Source organism: Equus przewalskii, unplaced genomic scaffold (genome assembly GCF_037783145.1).
Source record: "Equus przewalskii isolate Varuska unplaced genomic scaffold, EquPr2 ChrUn-9, whole genome shotgun sequence".
Lineage (NCBI taxonomy): Eukaryota > Metazoa > Chordata > Mammalia > Perissodactyla > Equidae > Equus > Equus przewalskii.
The window spans coordinates 1,189,112-1,202,937 of record NW_027228757.1 but is presented as its reverse complement, the minus strand read 5'-3'; the positions used below and the strand labels follow the sequence as shown (position 1 = coordinate 1,202,937).

The following is a 13,826-nucleotide window of genomic DNA, read 5'->3' as shown; positions in this document are numbered from 1 at the left end:
AAATATTGAACGACTAAGTGTAGAAATTCCACCTCTTTTCTGGGTATCCTAACCTATGCCAAGCATCCTTTGATCCACAGACCCACTCTTCCCCCTCTGCTTTCCTGAGCTGGGAGCTCCTACACATCCCATGTGCCTAGAACACACACTTACCTCTATGCCCAGCTGCACCCCCCTTTCAGAAAGGATGATGTCCTGCCCTCATGCTTTTTCTGTCGGCCGATTCAGCAGGGCGGAGCCTGCCCCTTTAATCTGGGCCCCACCTGCTCTGGTCAGACAGGTTTGGAGACACAGGTAAAGGGAGGGACACTGAGAGGAATACTTGCAGAGCCAGCAGGGAGCTGAGCAGCTCCTTCCCGGACACTGGGGACCCTCTGCCTCTCTCCAGATGGAAACTAAGAGGGTGTCATGGGTCCAAATGGCAAGAGGTAGGAGGCCCTTGAGATGGTAGAGGGAGGGGAATCAACCCCATCCAGAAGCAGTGAGATGGAGGATGGGAGGGAGGGGAGAAAGACACGAGACAAGGCATGGGAAACAGCCGTGATTAGACCTAGAAGTCAAATTGGACAGACCCAGGCCCTCCGGGGATGGGCAAGGTGGGCTAGTGAGGAGTTTGGAAACTGACTAAGTACTCAGGTGGGAGAAGAAAAGAATAAGGTGCACTGCTACTGCCAGCTCCTTGGAACAGATCTGTTGGCAAATCACTGGTATCATTTGCCAGGAGAGTCCCAAGAAGGGATCTGCAGGGAGAACGGGAGGTTTGAAGGTGAAGGGGGCAGCTTCTCTGTCCACAAGAAGATCCTTAGTGGGAAGGAAGCTCTTGGCAAAATTCTAAACACCTCCTCTTCTTCCTGTTCCTGAATTAGGGTGGCCATGATGACCCCAGGGGTTTTGGTGGAGGGGGATAGAAGGCGTGGCTGGGGGCGGCTGAAGCCACAGCTGCCAGGGACTGTGCCCCTTGACTCACCCTTTCTGCTGGATGGCATTTGATGTCGAAAGGGTGCCTCCATTTCAGCTGCTCACTTCCCTCCCACCTCCCTCTGTTTCAACACCTTCCTCCATACCATGTTCTCCCCAAGGTCCCAGAAGGGGCTAAAGCCCATGAGACCAGCTGCCCTGGAGCGTTCCAGTTCTAGCAACCCAACCCAAGGGCTAGAGGACAGGAGCTTCTGACAGAGCTTTCCTCTGCTCTCTCCAGGGTGACATCACCTCACGGTAGCCCCCAGAAGTGAGGCCCCACGATGACAGAACCTGAGACCCTGCCCCTGCTGGAAGTGAAGGGGCCCGAGGCCCCAGAGAAGAGCCCACCCCAGGTCTTGATCCCCAATGGCGGGCAGCCAGAAGGGGAAGGCGGGGCTGAGTCCCCCGGAGCTGAGTCCTCTGGACTAGGGTCTTCAGCTGGGTCTCCCACAGCCGGAGAGGGGACTGAGGATGGTCTAGATAGCACAGTAAGTGAGGCTGCCACCTTGCCCTGGGGGACTGGCCCCCAGCCCAGTGCCCCATTCCCAGATCCCCCTGGCTGGCGGGACATTGAGCCTGAGCCCCTTGAGTCAGAGCCACCCACCAAGCTGGAGGAGTTGCCTGAAGATGATGCCAGCCTGCTTCCTGAGAAGGCAGCCCGGGCCTTTGTGCCCATCGACCTACAGTGCATTGAGCGGCGGCCCCAGGAGGACCTTGTTGTGTGCTGTGAGGCGGGCGAGGGTGAGCGCCACCAGACCTTCCTGCCCCCCCGGGCGACCCACCCTGAGCCCTCAGAGCGCAAGTGGGCTGAGGCAGTGGTGAGGCCGCCTGGCCGCTCCTGTGGGGGCTGTGGGAGCTGTGGGGGCCGAGAGGGGCTGAGGGCCGTGGCCTCAGTGGGAGCTGCCCTCATCCTCTTCCCCTGCCTGCTCTATGGGGCATATGCCCTCCTGCCCTTCGATGCCCCACGGCTGCCTACCATGAGTTCCCGCCTCGTCTACACGCTCCGCTGCGGGGTCTTTGCCACCTTCCCCATCATACTGGGTGAGCCTGGGCCCTGTGAGAAGGAAGGGGGTATCTGGGAACTGGACTTGAGGGCAGGGCTTGCCTGGCTTGGGGAGCAGGAGAGTTTCCCTTCACTTGGCCTGGCCCCCTTAGGGCCTCCCACACCCTGCCACCCTGTGCCCCCATCTCCTCCCAGGACCACCTCAGCCCCACTGTGTAGGGTGCATGCCCGTGAGCTCTCCACTACAAACCCTGCCCCCAGCTTCCTGCCTACTGTTCCTCTTCTGACTTATGTGTTCTCCAACCCCACCCAGGGCTCCTGGTGTACGGGCTGAGCCTGTTGTGCTTTTCTGCCCTACGGCCCTTTGGGGAGCCACGGCGGGAGGTAGAGATCCACCGGCAATACGTGGCCCAGTCAGTCCAGCTCTTCATCCTCTACTTCTTCAATCTGGCCGTCCTTTCCACCTACCTGCCCCAAGAGACCCTCAAACTGCTTCCTCTGCTCACTGGTCTCTTTGCCATCTCCCGGTGAGTTGGGGCTGGGGGTGGGGCACAGGGGAGGTGATGGTGCTAGAGGGACCCAGGCATCTGAATGTCTGGAGAGCCAGGAACAAGGAATTTTCTGGATTCTGCACCAACCTAAATGTGTGCCCTGGAGAGCTGAATCTATTTTCTCCCTTGCACCTTACCTCACCTGGTAGCAGGTGATCAGCTCCTATGTCTTCCCAAAGGAAGTTGATTTCAGAGACACATCTACCAACCTAGAACTGGAAGGGCTTTCAGGTGCACGTAGACCAACCTCCACCCATTGCAGCCACTGCTCTGTGGCACTCTCATCAGGTGGCCATTGGCCTCTAGTTGAACACCTCCTGTGACCAGGTGCTCAATTCTTTATAAGGCAGTCTGTTTCATTTTTCAAAGGTCCTATTAGAAAGTTCTGTATATCATGCTAAAAACTGCTGCCCTGACTCTGACCTCTGGAATTGCCTAGGACAAATTCAGATATTTGACAACAGCTCTCAATTCCCCCACTCCAACACACTGCTCCTCTAGTGTTTACTTTCCTAAGTGGTCCTGGTCCCTTTACTGTCCTGGGTTGATTCCTCTAGGAAGGAAATTCTCCTGCTTGTCAATGGTGCGGGGGAACCTGGTCAAGGGTATTGTCTTTCTGTTCATACAAACCAAGGCCACATTAGCTCTCGTGGCAGCCTCATTACTCTCCTTTCATTTAGAATTTACAGTCACTAGAAATCCTTAGGAGTTTTTTTTCTCCTTTTTTTTTTTGAGGAAGATTAGCTCTGAGCTCACTGCTACCAATCCTCCTCTTTTCACTGAGGAAGACTGGCCCTGAGCTAACATCCATGCCCATCTTCCTCTGCTTTATACATGAGACATCTACCACAGCATGGCTTGCCAAGCGGTGCCATGTCCGCACCCGGGATACGAACCTGCGAACCCCAGGCCACCAAAGCAGAACGTGCACACTTAACTGCTGCGCCACCAGGCCGGCCCCAGGAGTGTTTTTAAGTGAACTACTGTTAACCCAGAAGGCACCTTTGAGTTTCTGAAGCCAAATGCAGGTCTTTCCATTTTTTCCCTAATACATTTCCTTTTGTTACTTTCGATAAAGGATTCCAGGTAGCTTTAAACCACAAAAACATTCTTCCTATTGAGCTAAAATCTGTCTTCCTGTCGCTTCTGATTGTAGTCTTGTGGTCATCTGTCCCACCAGCCTCCTGACCATCATGCAGCCCTGCATTTTCTCCCAGTAGATGTTTTCCAAGATAAATATGTTCCTGCTCATGTAACTCAGCTGCCCATCTCCCTCCCGGGGAATGCTGGTCTCGGACAGATGTTGGCTTAAGCAGCAAGAATCATCAGGGAGCTAAGGAAGACTCAGTGATTGTGTGGTCAATCTTCCCCATTTTACAGAGAGGAAATCACAACAGACTGGGGGAAAAGAGTTGCTCAGGTCAGTGAGCAGCAGTGGCGGACTAGAATCCAGGTCCCTTCCCTCTCTCATCCAGCGTCCTTTCTTCTCTACCATGGGCAAGTTACTTCAGCATTTTGTGCCTCAGTTTTCTCATCTAGAAAATGGAGTTGTTGTGAGGATCAAATGAGTCAATTCATGTAGAATGCTTACAGTAGTCTGGTACTGGTAAAGGGGCTGCTAAATGTGAACTGTCATTATTACTATGCCTGCCGCCTCCTGGAGCAGTAGAGAAGCACTGGTTACTCTTCCCTCTGTTTCACGGCTAAAAAGTAGAGGCCTGTCCATCTTGTAGAAAGCAGTCCTTCATATATTAAAAGGAAGCTGCTGCACTCCCCCCATTGTCGGGGGGGGGGGGGGGAGGTCTATATTTTAAATGGATCTTCCATGAGGGGAAATTTGATTGTGGCTGATCCTTCCCTCTGGGCTTCGAGCCCTGTTGAAGCTGGCTTCTTTACTCTCTTCTTTCCCTCTACCCCTCTAAAATGGCAGGAGAGGGGGTGATGAACAGGCTCAGGTTCAAATCACAGTTTTACTGTTTCCCGGACGTGTGACCTTGGACCAGTCTTACTTAATCCCTTTGGAATCTTAGTTTCTTCACCTGTAAAAGGGGCAATAAATACAATGGAATGTACTACAGCTGTAAAAGAATGAGGAGGCTGTTTATGTACTCAGATACAACAATCTCCAAGATATATTAGGCGAGGGAAAAAAATCAACATGCAGAACAGTCTATATAGAATGCTGCCATACTTCCCAAAAGGGGGAAAAGGAAAACATAAATCTTTTTTGCTCAAATATGCATAAAGTATCACTTGATGCACAAGAAACCATAATACTGGATGCCTGGGGTGGGAGTGGAGTGGAGGTGGGGGTGAGGGAAGAGAAGAGGGTGGCTGAGAATCAGTAAAGGCGGAATACTCATTGGTACCTTTGAATTTTGAACCATGTGAGTGTATAATGCCTACTCGAAAATTTTTAATTTGGGGCCAGCCTGGTGGCGCAGCGGTTAAGTTCACACGTTCCACTTCTTGGCCCAGGGTTCGCCAGTTCAGATCGCGGGTGCAGACATGGCACTGCTTGTTACGCCAGGCTGTGGTAGGTGTCCCACATATAAAGTGGAGGAAGATTGGCATGGATGTTAGCTCAGGGCCAGTCTTCCTCAGCAAAAAGAGGAAGATTGGCAGCAGTTAGCTCAGGGCTAATCTTCCTCAAAAAAAAAAAAAAAAGGCAAAACAAAACTTTTAATTAAAATTTGAAAAGTACACAAAAGAGGGTAATAATATACTCACCTTACAGAGATGTGGGAAGGTCTAAATTAAATAGTGCCCCTAAAGTCATTAGCACCGCGCCTGACGCATCGTAATGGCAGGAGCACCCGCTGTTTTCAGAAGTATGGGTTGTACCCACCAGCCCCATCTGCCTCCCTCGCTATCTGTTCTCCCCGCCATCAGCCTATTGCCCGTTAGCTGCCGTGTTTCCCTCAAGGGTAGCCCGACCTTCTTGTCCCGGCAGGCTGATATACTGGCTGACCTTCGCTGTGGGCCGCTCCTTTCGAGGCTTTGGCTACGGCCTGACGTTCCTGCCCCTGCTGTCCATGCTGATGTGGAACCTCTACTACATGTTCGTGGTGGAGCCCGAGCGCATGCTCACTGCGGCCGAGAGCCGCCTGGACTACCCCGACCACGCCCGCTCGGCCTCGGACTACAGGCCCCGCCCCTGGGGCTGAGCCGCTCTGCTCCACCCTCTTGCCCCCAGCCCGGGAACTCGGTGGGACAGACCTCGCTACTTTCCAACAGGGGTCCGCCCGATCCAATCAGAACCTGGACTGTCCCCTGCTTTCCCTTAGTCGGCGCTGCCCTTGACCTTTGGAGGCCAGGATAGTCGTGAGGGAGGGACTTAGGCCGTATTCTTGAAGGGAAAGGGGTGGGCAGCCATGTCCCTTAAGGATGCTGAGGGCACAGGACCAGGACCAGCAGAGACGAGGTTCCTTCCTGAGCAGCACCGCCCCCCCCACGCCCCCCGCGCTACTAGTAGCGCCCACCTCTGCTGGAATCTGCTCCACTCTCCAGCCTCCTATGAGGCAGCAGGCAGAGCCACAGCCAAAACTCTGACCATTTCTGTGCTGGTTGTCTAAGCAGAGGGCCTCAAGGAGACTGGAAAGATTGCCCATGCCTAAAGACACAGGCTGGGCATCAGATCAAATAGAACTTTCACACTTGGTGAAGAACTTGCTGGGGTCTAGGGTTTAGGGCCCTCCATGACTGGCCTTCATAGGCCCTTTAGCCTCAGTCAAGATGGTTACAGCTGCCCCAGCCCAGAGCTGCTGCCTCCTCCCTTCCAACCGATTTAGGCCCCTGTAACTTCCCACCTCCAAAGTGCCCAGAAGTCACGCCTCTCCCATGGGAAGAGGAGCCAAAGGGAAACCTGCCTCCCAAGAGGGGTGTGTGTGTGTGTGTGTGCGTGTGCACGCGTCCTTGCATGTGGTGGCTGGGTGGTTGGAAGGCATAGTGGCTGATGTGAACCCCGTGTGAGTGTGTGTGTAACAATAAATGACTACCACAGTCTTCCGCATCTCTTTCTTCATGTTTGCCCCCAGTCTCAAGTGTCCCTTCCTTGTTTGATTCAGACTGCACGAGAAACCTCCCTGCGCTATATGATGGAGAGTGGTTGCAGGAGCCTCGTCCCATGGCAAGGGATGGAACTAGGCCTGGTGAGGAAATGGGGCCTTCCATGCCCACCTCTTAGCCCTCTCATTCCCTGGAACCAGCCCCAAACCAGCCCAACAACACTCACACACTGAGAGACCAGCCCTGTGGAAAAAATAAATCTATTTCATGCTCTCCAGGGCAGCCAACCAGTCAGAAGGCCTCTTATTTAGGCCTCTGAGTCCCATTCGAGGCAAATGGGGAAAGGAGGGGTAGGGGGGCAATCCCAGGAGGACCCTTCCTCCAGCACTCACCCTGTCCCTCATCCCTCCCCAGAGTGTGAAGGAAGCTCCACCTGGGGGTCCCCAGGAAGTTGAGGTTGGTCTCTGAGGTTCTGCAGAAAAGCAAGAAGGGAGCAGCGGGCCGGGAACATTGACCCTCAAACCTTCAGGCCAGCAAGGCAGGTCCAGTAATGTCCTTCCCTCTAGAGAGTGGGTCTCAATTTATGCGCTGGTATTCTGAGTACCGCTTGTGGCCCAGCAGCAGAAACAGGCCTCCTGCCAGCAGCATGAGCCCTGGAGCACCCAGGGCCACCGCCATGATGCCTAGGACTAGTGGGGACAAGGCATCTACTGGAGGGGTGCCCACACCCAGGAGCATTGACCTAGAGCAAGCAGAGTGAGAAAGAAAGGTAAGCAGGCTTAGGAGGGGAGGCTGAGAGGCCCTCCTCCACTTCAACCTCCCAGACCCTTTGCCCAGGCCCTAACTCACCAGCTGAGGTAGTGTTGGTCCCAGTAGCCAGGGCCTGTGGAAGCCCCAAATGTCAGATTGAAGGCACAGAAGTTGTTCTGGGACCCAAAGAAGGCTCGGACAATGGGTGACTGGGGGAGAAGGTATGCCAAGGCGGGGTAAAGAGGGGAAGCTTGGCAGGGCAGGGCTGATTCCCGGCTCCCCTGCTTCTGGGAGAAAGCCACTGGTCGCCACTGCACGAAGCCTGTTGGGACGGAGCCCCATAACAGCTGGTGCAACTGGGGAGAAAGGCAAACAGGCAGGGTGAGGAGGACCATCCTGTGCCCGACCCCTCTTTTCCCCTACCCTTTCCCAGCCTCCATCTGTCGCTAGTTGTCCTGAGTCCCAGGCCTGCTTCTAGAACTCACAGGCTATCTGCACCAGGGCTTCAATCTCTCCTCTGTAGAAAGGGGAGTTGGACTAGATAAGCACTGAGTCCTTTTTCAGCCCTGACACTCTGCAAGCTGGTACTCAGCTCCCTGCTCTGAGTCCCCAGGCCCTTTCAGATTCTACCTATCAGAGCACTAGTCACACTGAACTGCCTTCTGTCTTTTCCACTGAGGGCCAAGACCAGGCCAAATTCATTAGCACAGGGCCCAGCACTTAAAGGAGCTGAATAAAGTGGTGCTAAGTGCTAAACGGTTGAATGATTCTCTGAGGTTCTAATGGGGTCCACCTACATTCCCCCACCCATCTGCTTCTCCACTGGAAGCCTGACCTGGAAGACAGCAGGTGTGTATTCATCATCAATGGAGTGCTGCTCCTGCACTGAGGGGCAGTCAGGGCCCTGGCCCAGGGTGGCTACCTCCAGCCCAAATAGGGAGCGGTTTCCCTGAGGAGAGGCCCCAACCAGGGCCACCTCTAGCTGGCAGGTGTCCGCTGTGTGCAGAAGGCGAGGGGGTTGGGCTGGCCGGCCGGATCTGGAGAAGGCCTGCACCTAGGATGGAGGAGGCATGGGAGGAGTGGGAAGCAGGTGGATGCTTCTGCGTGGAGGCCACCCCCATCATTAGCTCCCACCCTCATAAACCAGCCTTTTGAGTTCTGATTCCCCACATCCTTACCCTGAAGGACAAGCTGCCATTGGCAAAAGCCTTGGTGGGGTCATGAATCGGGCGACCTTGAAATGTAGCGCTCATGGTGGCAGGATCCAGTGAGTCACTGATGTTGTTCCAGGAGAACTTGGCCAAGGAATATGGGGGATATGGTTTTCCTGGAGGCTTTGCTGCTGCATCGGATGTGTTGGTGCTGTCAAACTCAAACAGCTGGCAGGTAGGGGTGGAGTTGGACTGGGCTGGTCAGGGTCCAGCTTTCTCCTGAATCACCATCCCCTCCTCACTGGCCCCACCCCCAGGCTCTCATACCTGCCTCTGCTTCACCCACCCCCAGTCTTCAGTTCCTCCAATTTGGATGAACCCTCTCCTCTGCACTCTTCCCCCTGGTTCTCCCCTAATGTCCTCACCCTGGTAAAGACAAGGGCAGAAGAAAACTGGATGCTGTCCTTTGGGAGCACCATCAGGCCTCCATCAGGCTTAGGGGAGAGCAGGCGGCTCCAGTTGACACTCAGGGTGCTGTAGGGGGTGTTGGTGGCCACCAGCAGCACTGCTGGAGGCCCCAGGCTGCTCCATACATAGTGCAGCGTGGAGTTGGTACCCACTGCCCGAACATGAAGCAGGTTTTGGGGGGGGTCCAGCCAGTCAGGGATGACCTCCAGAGATACCTAGAACATGAAGTAGTGGAGGGCCGAGGGAAGAGGATCAGGGAGAGACACAGGGGAAAGAAGCTTGCGGGGGGCGGGGGGGCGGCAGGGGGCTTGGGACATGCTGGGGAAAGGGTGAGACCCTGGGGGGCAAGAGGATCTGTGTGGGAGCTAAGGGAATCCCGGTGTAAGGAGCAGAGTGCGGGGTGGAGGAGAGGTGGGTAGAGCCAGAACCACCCTGACCTTGGAGGAGAAATCAGGGCACAGGGCTGAGAGGAAGGAAAAAATCCAACACTTGCCTGGATCTGGGTCACTCAGGCTGAGTCAGGGTCCAGACTTCACCGGAAGACAAGAAGTCCTCACACTTGCCCCACTCCACAATCCTGTCCCGTGACCCGTGACTGCTCCCCACCCCGACTGAAGAAGTCCTCTCTAGGCATCCACCCCGCCCCCCACCCATTGGCTACCCTAGATTCTAACCACCCTTTAAGGGTAACATTTCCTGAAACTTCTATTGCTTTAGCCTCTCACCTGGCGGGTCTCTTCCCCCAGCAGGCCGAACGGGGCTGCAGATAGAAGTACACTCAGGAGGAGCATGGGGCTGGGGGCACAATGCCCCCAACCCCAGCGGGGCTCCTCACAGCCACACATGCAGCGCCAACTTCAGAGGGCGGAAGACACTGGAGTCATGTGACTCACTGATTCAGCTGATCCCTTTAAAGGGCGGGGCCATCACACCAGTTCTTAAAGAGACCTCCTCCCTTAACTCAGATTTAGGCTTGAGTGAGAATAAAATCAGAAAAGATTAGGAGTTGGGCATCTCCAAAGGAGCTGGCAAGCAAGACATCACAGACTAGATAGATACGCGGACATACTCCCAACCTCTTCTACTCAACTGGCCCCATGGAACAGTTACCTGTAACTGGGTATTGTATCTGGATTCAAGATCCAAATGGGATCCCAATAAAATGACTCTGTGGTAGGGAAGGCAGAGAGAGGAATTTGAAGGAATTCTGTGGGGGAGATGGTGCACCCGACAGGGTTCTTTTTGTCAATTTTTAATATTTATTGAGCCCCCAGGTATGCAGGTTCTTGTCCTGGAAGAGCTCACAATTGTATTGTGGAGAAAAGATAAGACAGAAAATAAGATATGAGAGCAATATATACACGTCAAAAAAGGGAGCTCATGCCTGGCAGAAGGAATGCATTTTGTTGTTCTTGGGTTTTTTTGCTTAATCTTTCTCTTTTTTTGAGGAAGATCAGCCCTGAGCTAACATCTGCTGCCAATCCTTCTCTTTTTTGCTGAGGAAGACCGGCCCTGAGCTAACATCCATGCCAATCTTCCTCTACTCTATATGTGGGATGCCTATGACAGCATGGCTTGTCAAGCGGTGCCATGTCCGCACTCGGGATCCAAACTGGCGAACCCCGGGCCGCCGAAGCAGAACGTGCGCACTTAACCGCTACACCACCGGGTCGGCCCCTGCTTAATCTTAAAATTATTTTGACTCATAATAAATGCATATGGTACAAAATTCATAAAGCACCAAAGGGTATCACCTCTGACAAACAAAAATGGCAAGCAATAGGATACATTAGAGTATATGAGGAAGCCATTTGGTATAAACCTAATTCGGCCTTACTTTGTTTTTTCCAAAAGGGCCTGACTGTGGCTGTTGAGCATGCATTGTATATCTGCTTTAAAACATTTCCTATGGCAAGAACAAAGGCCCTTGAGATAAAGGTGCAACTTCCCCCGACACTGGCATTTCCTTAAGGATAAGCATCTTTCCTTAGGCTAGGAACTGATTGCTGTGCTCACCTTTGACCACCTAGCTCTAGACAGCAGCCTGCCATCCTGCTGTGTTCACTGAGACAGCAGACCTACCTGCTATTTCCATCAATTGCTGTGCCAACAGAGCAGTCTCGCGACAATTGTAAAAGGGACATTTCAATCCTATGTGAAACATCCTCTTTGGGGGTATATAACCACTCTGTGCACCCCAGCGACAATTGTAAAAGGGACATTTCAATCCTATGTGAAACATCCTCTTTGGGGGTATATAACCACTCTGTGCACCCCAGCGACAATTGTAAAAGGGACATTTCAATCCTATGTGAAACATCCTCTTTGGGGGTATATAACCACTCTGTGCACCCCACTTCTTCGGTGCCCTTTCTTCCTTCAGGAAGAAAGGCCCCGGGCCATGGTCCTCAGATTTCAGCTCAGAATAAAGTCTCCCAAATTTTCATTTATAGATTGGTTATGGATTATTTTTGTCAACACCCCTATTTCCCAGCAACCTGGGTCCTTCCCTGAGACAACTACTATTACCAGTTTCTTATGTGTCCTTCCAAAGATATTCTATGCATACTCAAGAACACATGTAATATACACATATTACATAATACATGTAACACGTAGATATACATACACATAATACCATACAGTGGCATCCAAACATTGTTCTGCAGTTTGCTTTTTCACTTATATATTGAAGGCTGTTCTGTATTGATGCACTTGTATTAATTAATTCTCCACTAAGTATTTCATTGCAGGAGGATGTTCCATGGATATATTTCTCCAGAAGTTTGATAGTTTCCAACACTTTGTTATGGCAAACAATGCTGAAAGGAATACCCCTGTATGTATAGCATTTCGTATATATTTGTAACCAAATTCAGAGGATTACATCCAGGTCAAATTGTCCTCTATGACGTTTATCAATTGACACTCACACCACATGTCTGACGGCCCAATTTCCCCAGAAGCTTGAGAGTGCTTACCAATTTGCATTTCCCTATGAATAGGGCTAAGCATTTCTTCATGTTCTACAGTCATTTATTTTTGCTTATCCAGAGCTATTTATACCCTTTGCCTCTTTTTCTATAGGCCCTATCTTCTTAACTGCTAAGTTCTAAAAGTGCTTTAAGGAAATTAACTCTTGTATTGTTGCAAACATCTTCCCTCCCCCTTTGTTTTTTTGTTTGCCTTGCAAATTTCTTATGTACTTACATTTATTTTTTTTCCCCCACTCTGCTAAGCATTTTTTTTTTATTTTAAGGATTGGCACCTGGGCTAACAACTGATGCCAATCTTTTTTTTTTTCTGCTTTATCTCCCCAAAGCCCCCTGTACACAGTTGTATATCTTAGTTGCAGGTCCTTCTAGTTGTGGGATGTGGACGCTGCCTCAACGTAGCCTGACGAGTGGTGCCATGTCCGTGCCCAGGATCCCAAGCCTGGGCTGCCGCAGCAGAGTGCGTGAACTTAACCACTCAGCCACAGAGCCAGCTCTATATTTTTAAGTCTCACGTTTTTGTTTGCTTTTTTTGAGGAAGATTGGCCCTGAGCAAACATCCTTACCCCTCTCCCATTTTCTGTATGTGGGATGCCTGCCACAGCATGGCTTGGTAAGTGGTGCGTAGGTCTGTGACAGGGATCCAAACCTGCGAACCCCAGGCCACCAAAGCTGAGCACGCAAACTTAACTGCTGTGCCACCTGGCTAGCCCCTAAGTCTCATGTTTTCTTCCAGTACTCATATGGTTTCACTTTCTTATATTTAAACCTTTAAATCTGCCTAGAATTAATTTTGCTGTAATGAATGAAGTTCAGGACTCAATTTCATTTTTCCCCCAAATGGCTATTCTAGAATGAACTCAAGTTTCCTCAAACTTACATTTTTCTTGAGAAAAAAAGTATTTCTATCCTCTGAGGTGTCAACTCTGAGGCCCAATGAGAAAATAAAATCAAGTCTTGGCTGAGTACAAAGGGTTTGAGTAGTCAGGCATTCAAACCTCCCCACCCCCAAAATACTGCTTTACAGGGGGAAAACAGAATTTGGCTGAATCTAGGAGTCTGACAGCAGGAAGAACCATGAGGAGTCAAGGAGGTGGCAAAACTATGTTCAGGGAATCATTAAATTTAGTGAACAGGGTTCACGCAAGGCACTAGAAAAACTGGCTTGGGTAGCCTTTAATCACTACGGTAAATTTAGGCTTTGGGCAGCACAAAAGGGCTATGAAAGCTAGACTAGAGAGTACAGGTTGACCTCTCAGGCTAGAAGGGATTTCTGCAGGTTCAGGACACATTATAGGTGCCTAAAGAAAAAAGAGGCACTGATGGCAGCAGGGGAGACTACTATGTACAATTATCCAAGTGCTTAACCATTAGAGCTGCAACCAGAATGGACCCAGCAGAGTAAGGACCAAAGGGGAGGAAAGAATCTACAGGGCGTGACTACCTTCCTCTCTCTACAATTTCTCTGTGCTATTTCTTCAAGATTTTTCAAATTTATTTACTTATTTCAGAATTAACCCATTATCTAAGGTCTTAAAGCTCTGAGAGAATTACTAATACTCCAAGTAAAAAGGCAGAGATTTCAGCAAGAGGTAGGTAGGTTTATTTCAGAGCCCCCTGTAGAAGAGGAAAAGCTGAGGCTTTTAGACTGGGCTGAGCAGGAAGCTAAATATTAGGTAGAAACAGAGCAGGCCATCTCCAGAGGCCCTCTCACAAGCTCTTTTCCACCTCACACCTCAGTTAAGTCAGCACAGCCAACTGTAAAAGTATATGGCTTCTAGGGCCAGACTGCCTACACAGGAATTCCAGATCTGCCATTCACCAGCTTTGCGACCCCTGGACAGCTACTTTATGCTTTAGATACCCCATCCTAAGATGAGGGATACCACCCATCCTACATGGCGGTTGCGAGGACTGGTTACCATATGCAAAGTGACTAGAA

General features: G+C 51.4%; 2 protein-coding genes and 1 long non-coding RNA gene across 13 annotated transcripts; 1 reads left to right on the top strand and 2 right to left on the bottom strand.

Annotated features, from left to right (window-relative positions):
• The first annotated feature begins 270 nt into the window (after positions 1-270).
• Positions 271-6,519, top strand: TMEM79 (transmembrane protein 79). 11 transcript variants are annotated; one of them, XR_011537036.1, is made up of 6 exons: positions 275-428; positions 1,199-2,001; positions 2,277-2,490; positions 3,354-3,542; positions 3,671-3,934; positions 5,468-6,519. XR_011537036.1 is itself a non-coding variant. In XM_070608618.1 (5 exons), the coding sequence occupies exons 2-5, from the start codon at positions 1,242-1,244 to the stop codon at positions 5,834-5,836; spliced, it is 1,383 nt and encodes a 460-aa protein (XP_070464719.1). In that variant the 5' UTR covers positions 275-428; positions 1,199-1,241; the 3' UTR covers positions 5,837-6,519. The 11 variants fall into 11 exon arrangements, 5 of the variants coding, with proteins under 5 accessions (XP_008515027.1, XP_070464719.1, XP_070464721.1 ...); XR_011537034.1 differs by having other exon boundaries at positions 3,254-3,542; XR_011537035.1 differs by having other exon boundaries at positions 312-428; positions 1,080-2,001; positions 3,254-3,542.
• LOC139081759 (uncharacterized) lies at positions 3,869-5,597 on the bottom strand. Its single transcript, XR_011537041.1, has 2 exons — positions 5,245-5,597; positions 3,869-4,553 (listed from the first exon to the last, which is right to left on the bottom strand). It is a non-coding gene; the product is annotated as an uncharacterized lncRNA (long non-coding RNA).
• A 245-nt stretch (positions 6,520-6,764) lies between the features above and the next one.
• GLMP (glycosylated lysosomal membrane protein) lies at positions 6,765-9,803 on the bottom strand. The gene is made up of 6 exons (XM_008516809.2): positions 9,617-9,803; positions 8,849-9,106; positions 8,451-8,651; positions 8,108-8,326; positions 7,372-7,628; positions 6,765-7,264 (listed from the first exon to the last, which is right to left on the bottom strand). The coding sequence occupies exons 1-6, from the start codon at positions 9,734-9,736 to the stop codon at positions 7,099-7,101; spliced, it is 1,221 nt and encodes a 406-aa protein (XP_008515031.1). The 5' UTR covers positions 9,737-9,803; the 3' UTR covers positions 6,765-7,098.
• Between the last annotated feature and the right edge of the window lie 4,023 nt (positions 9,804-13,826).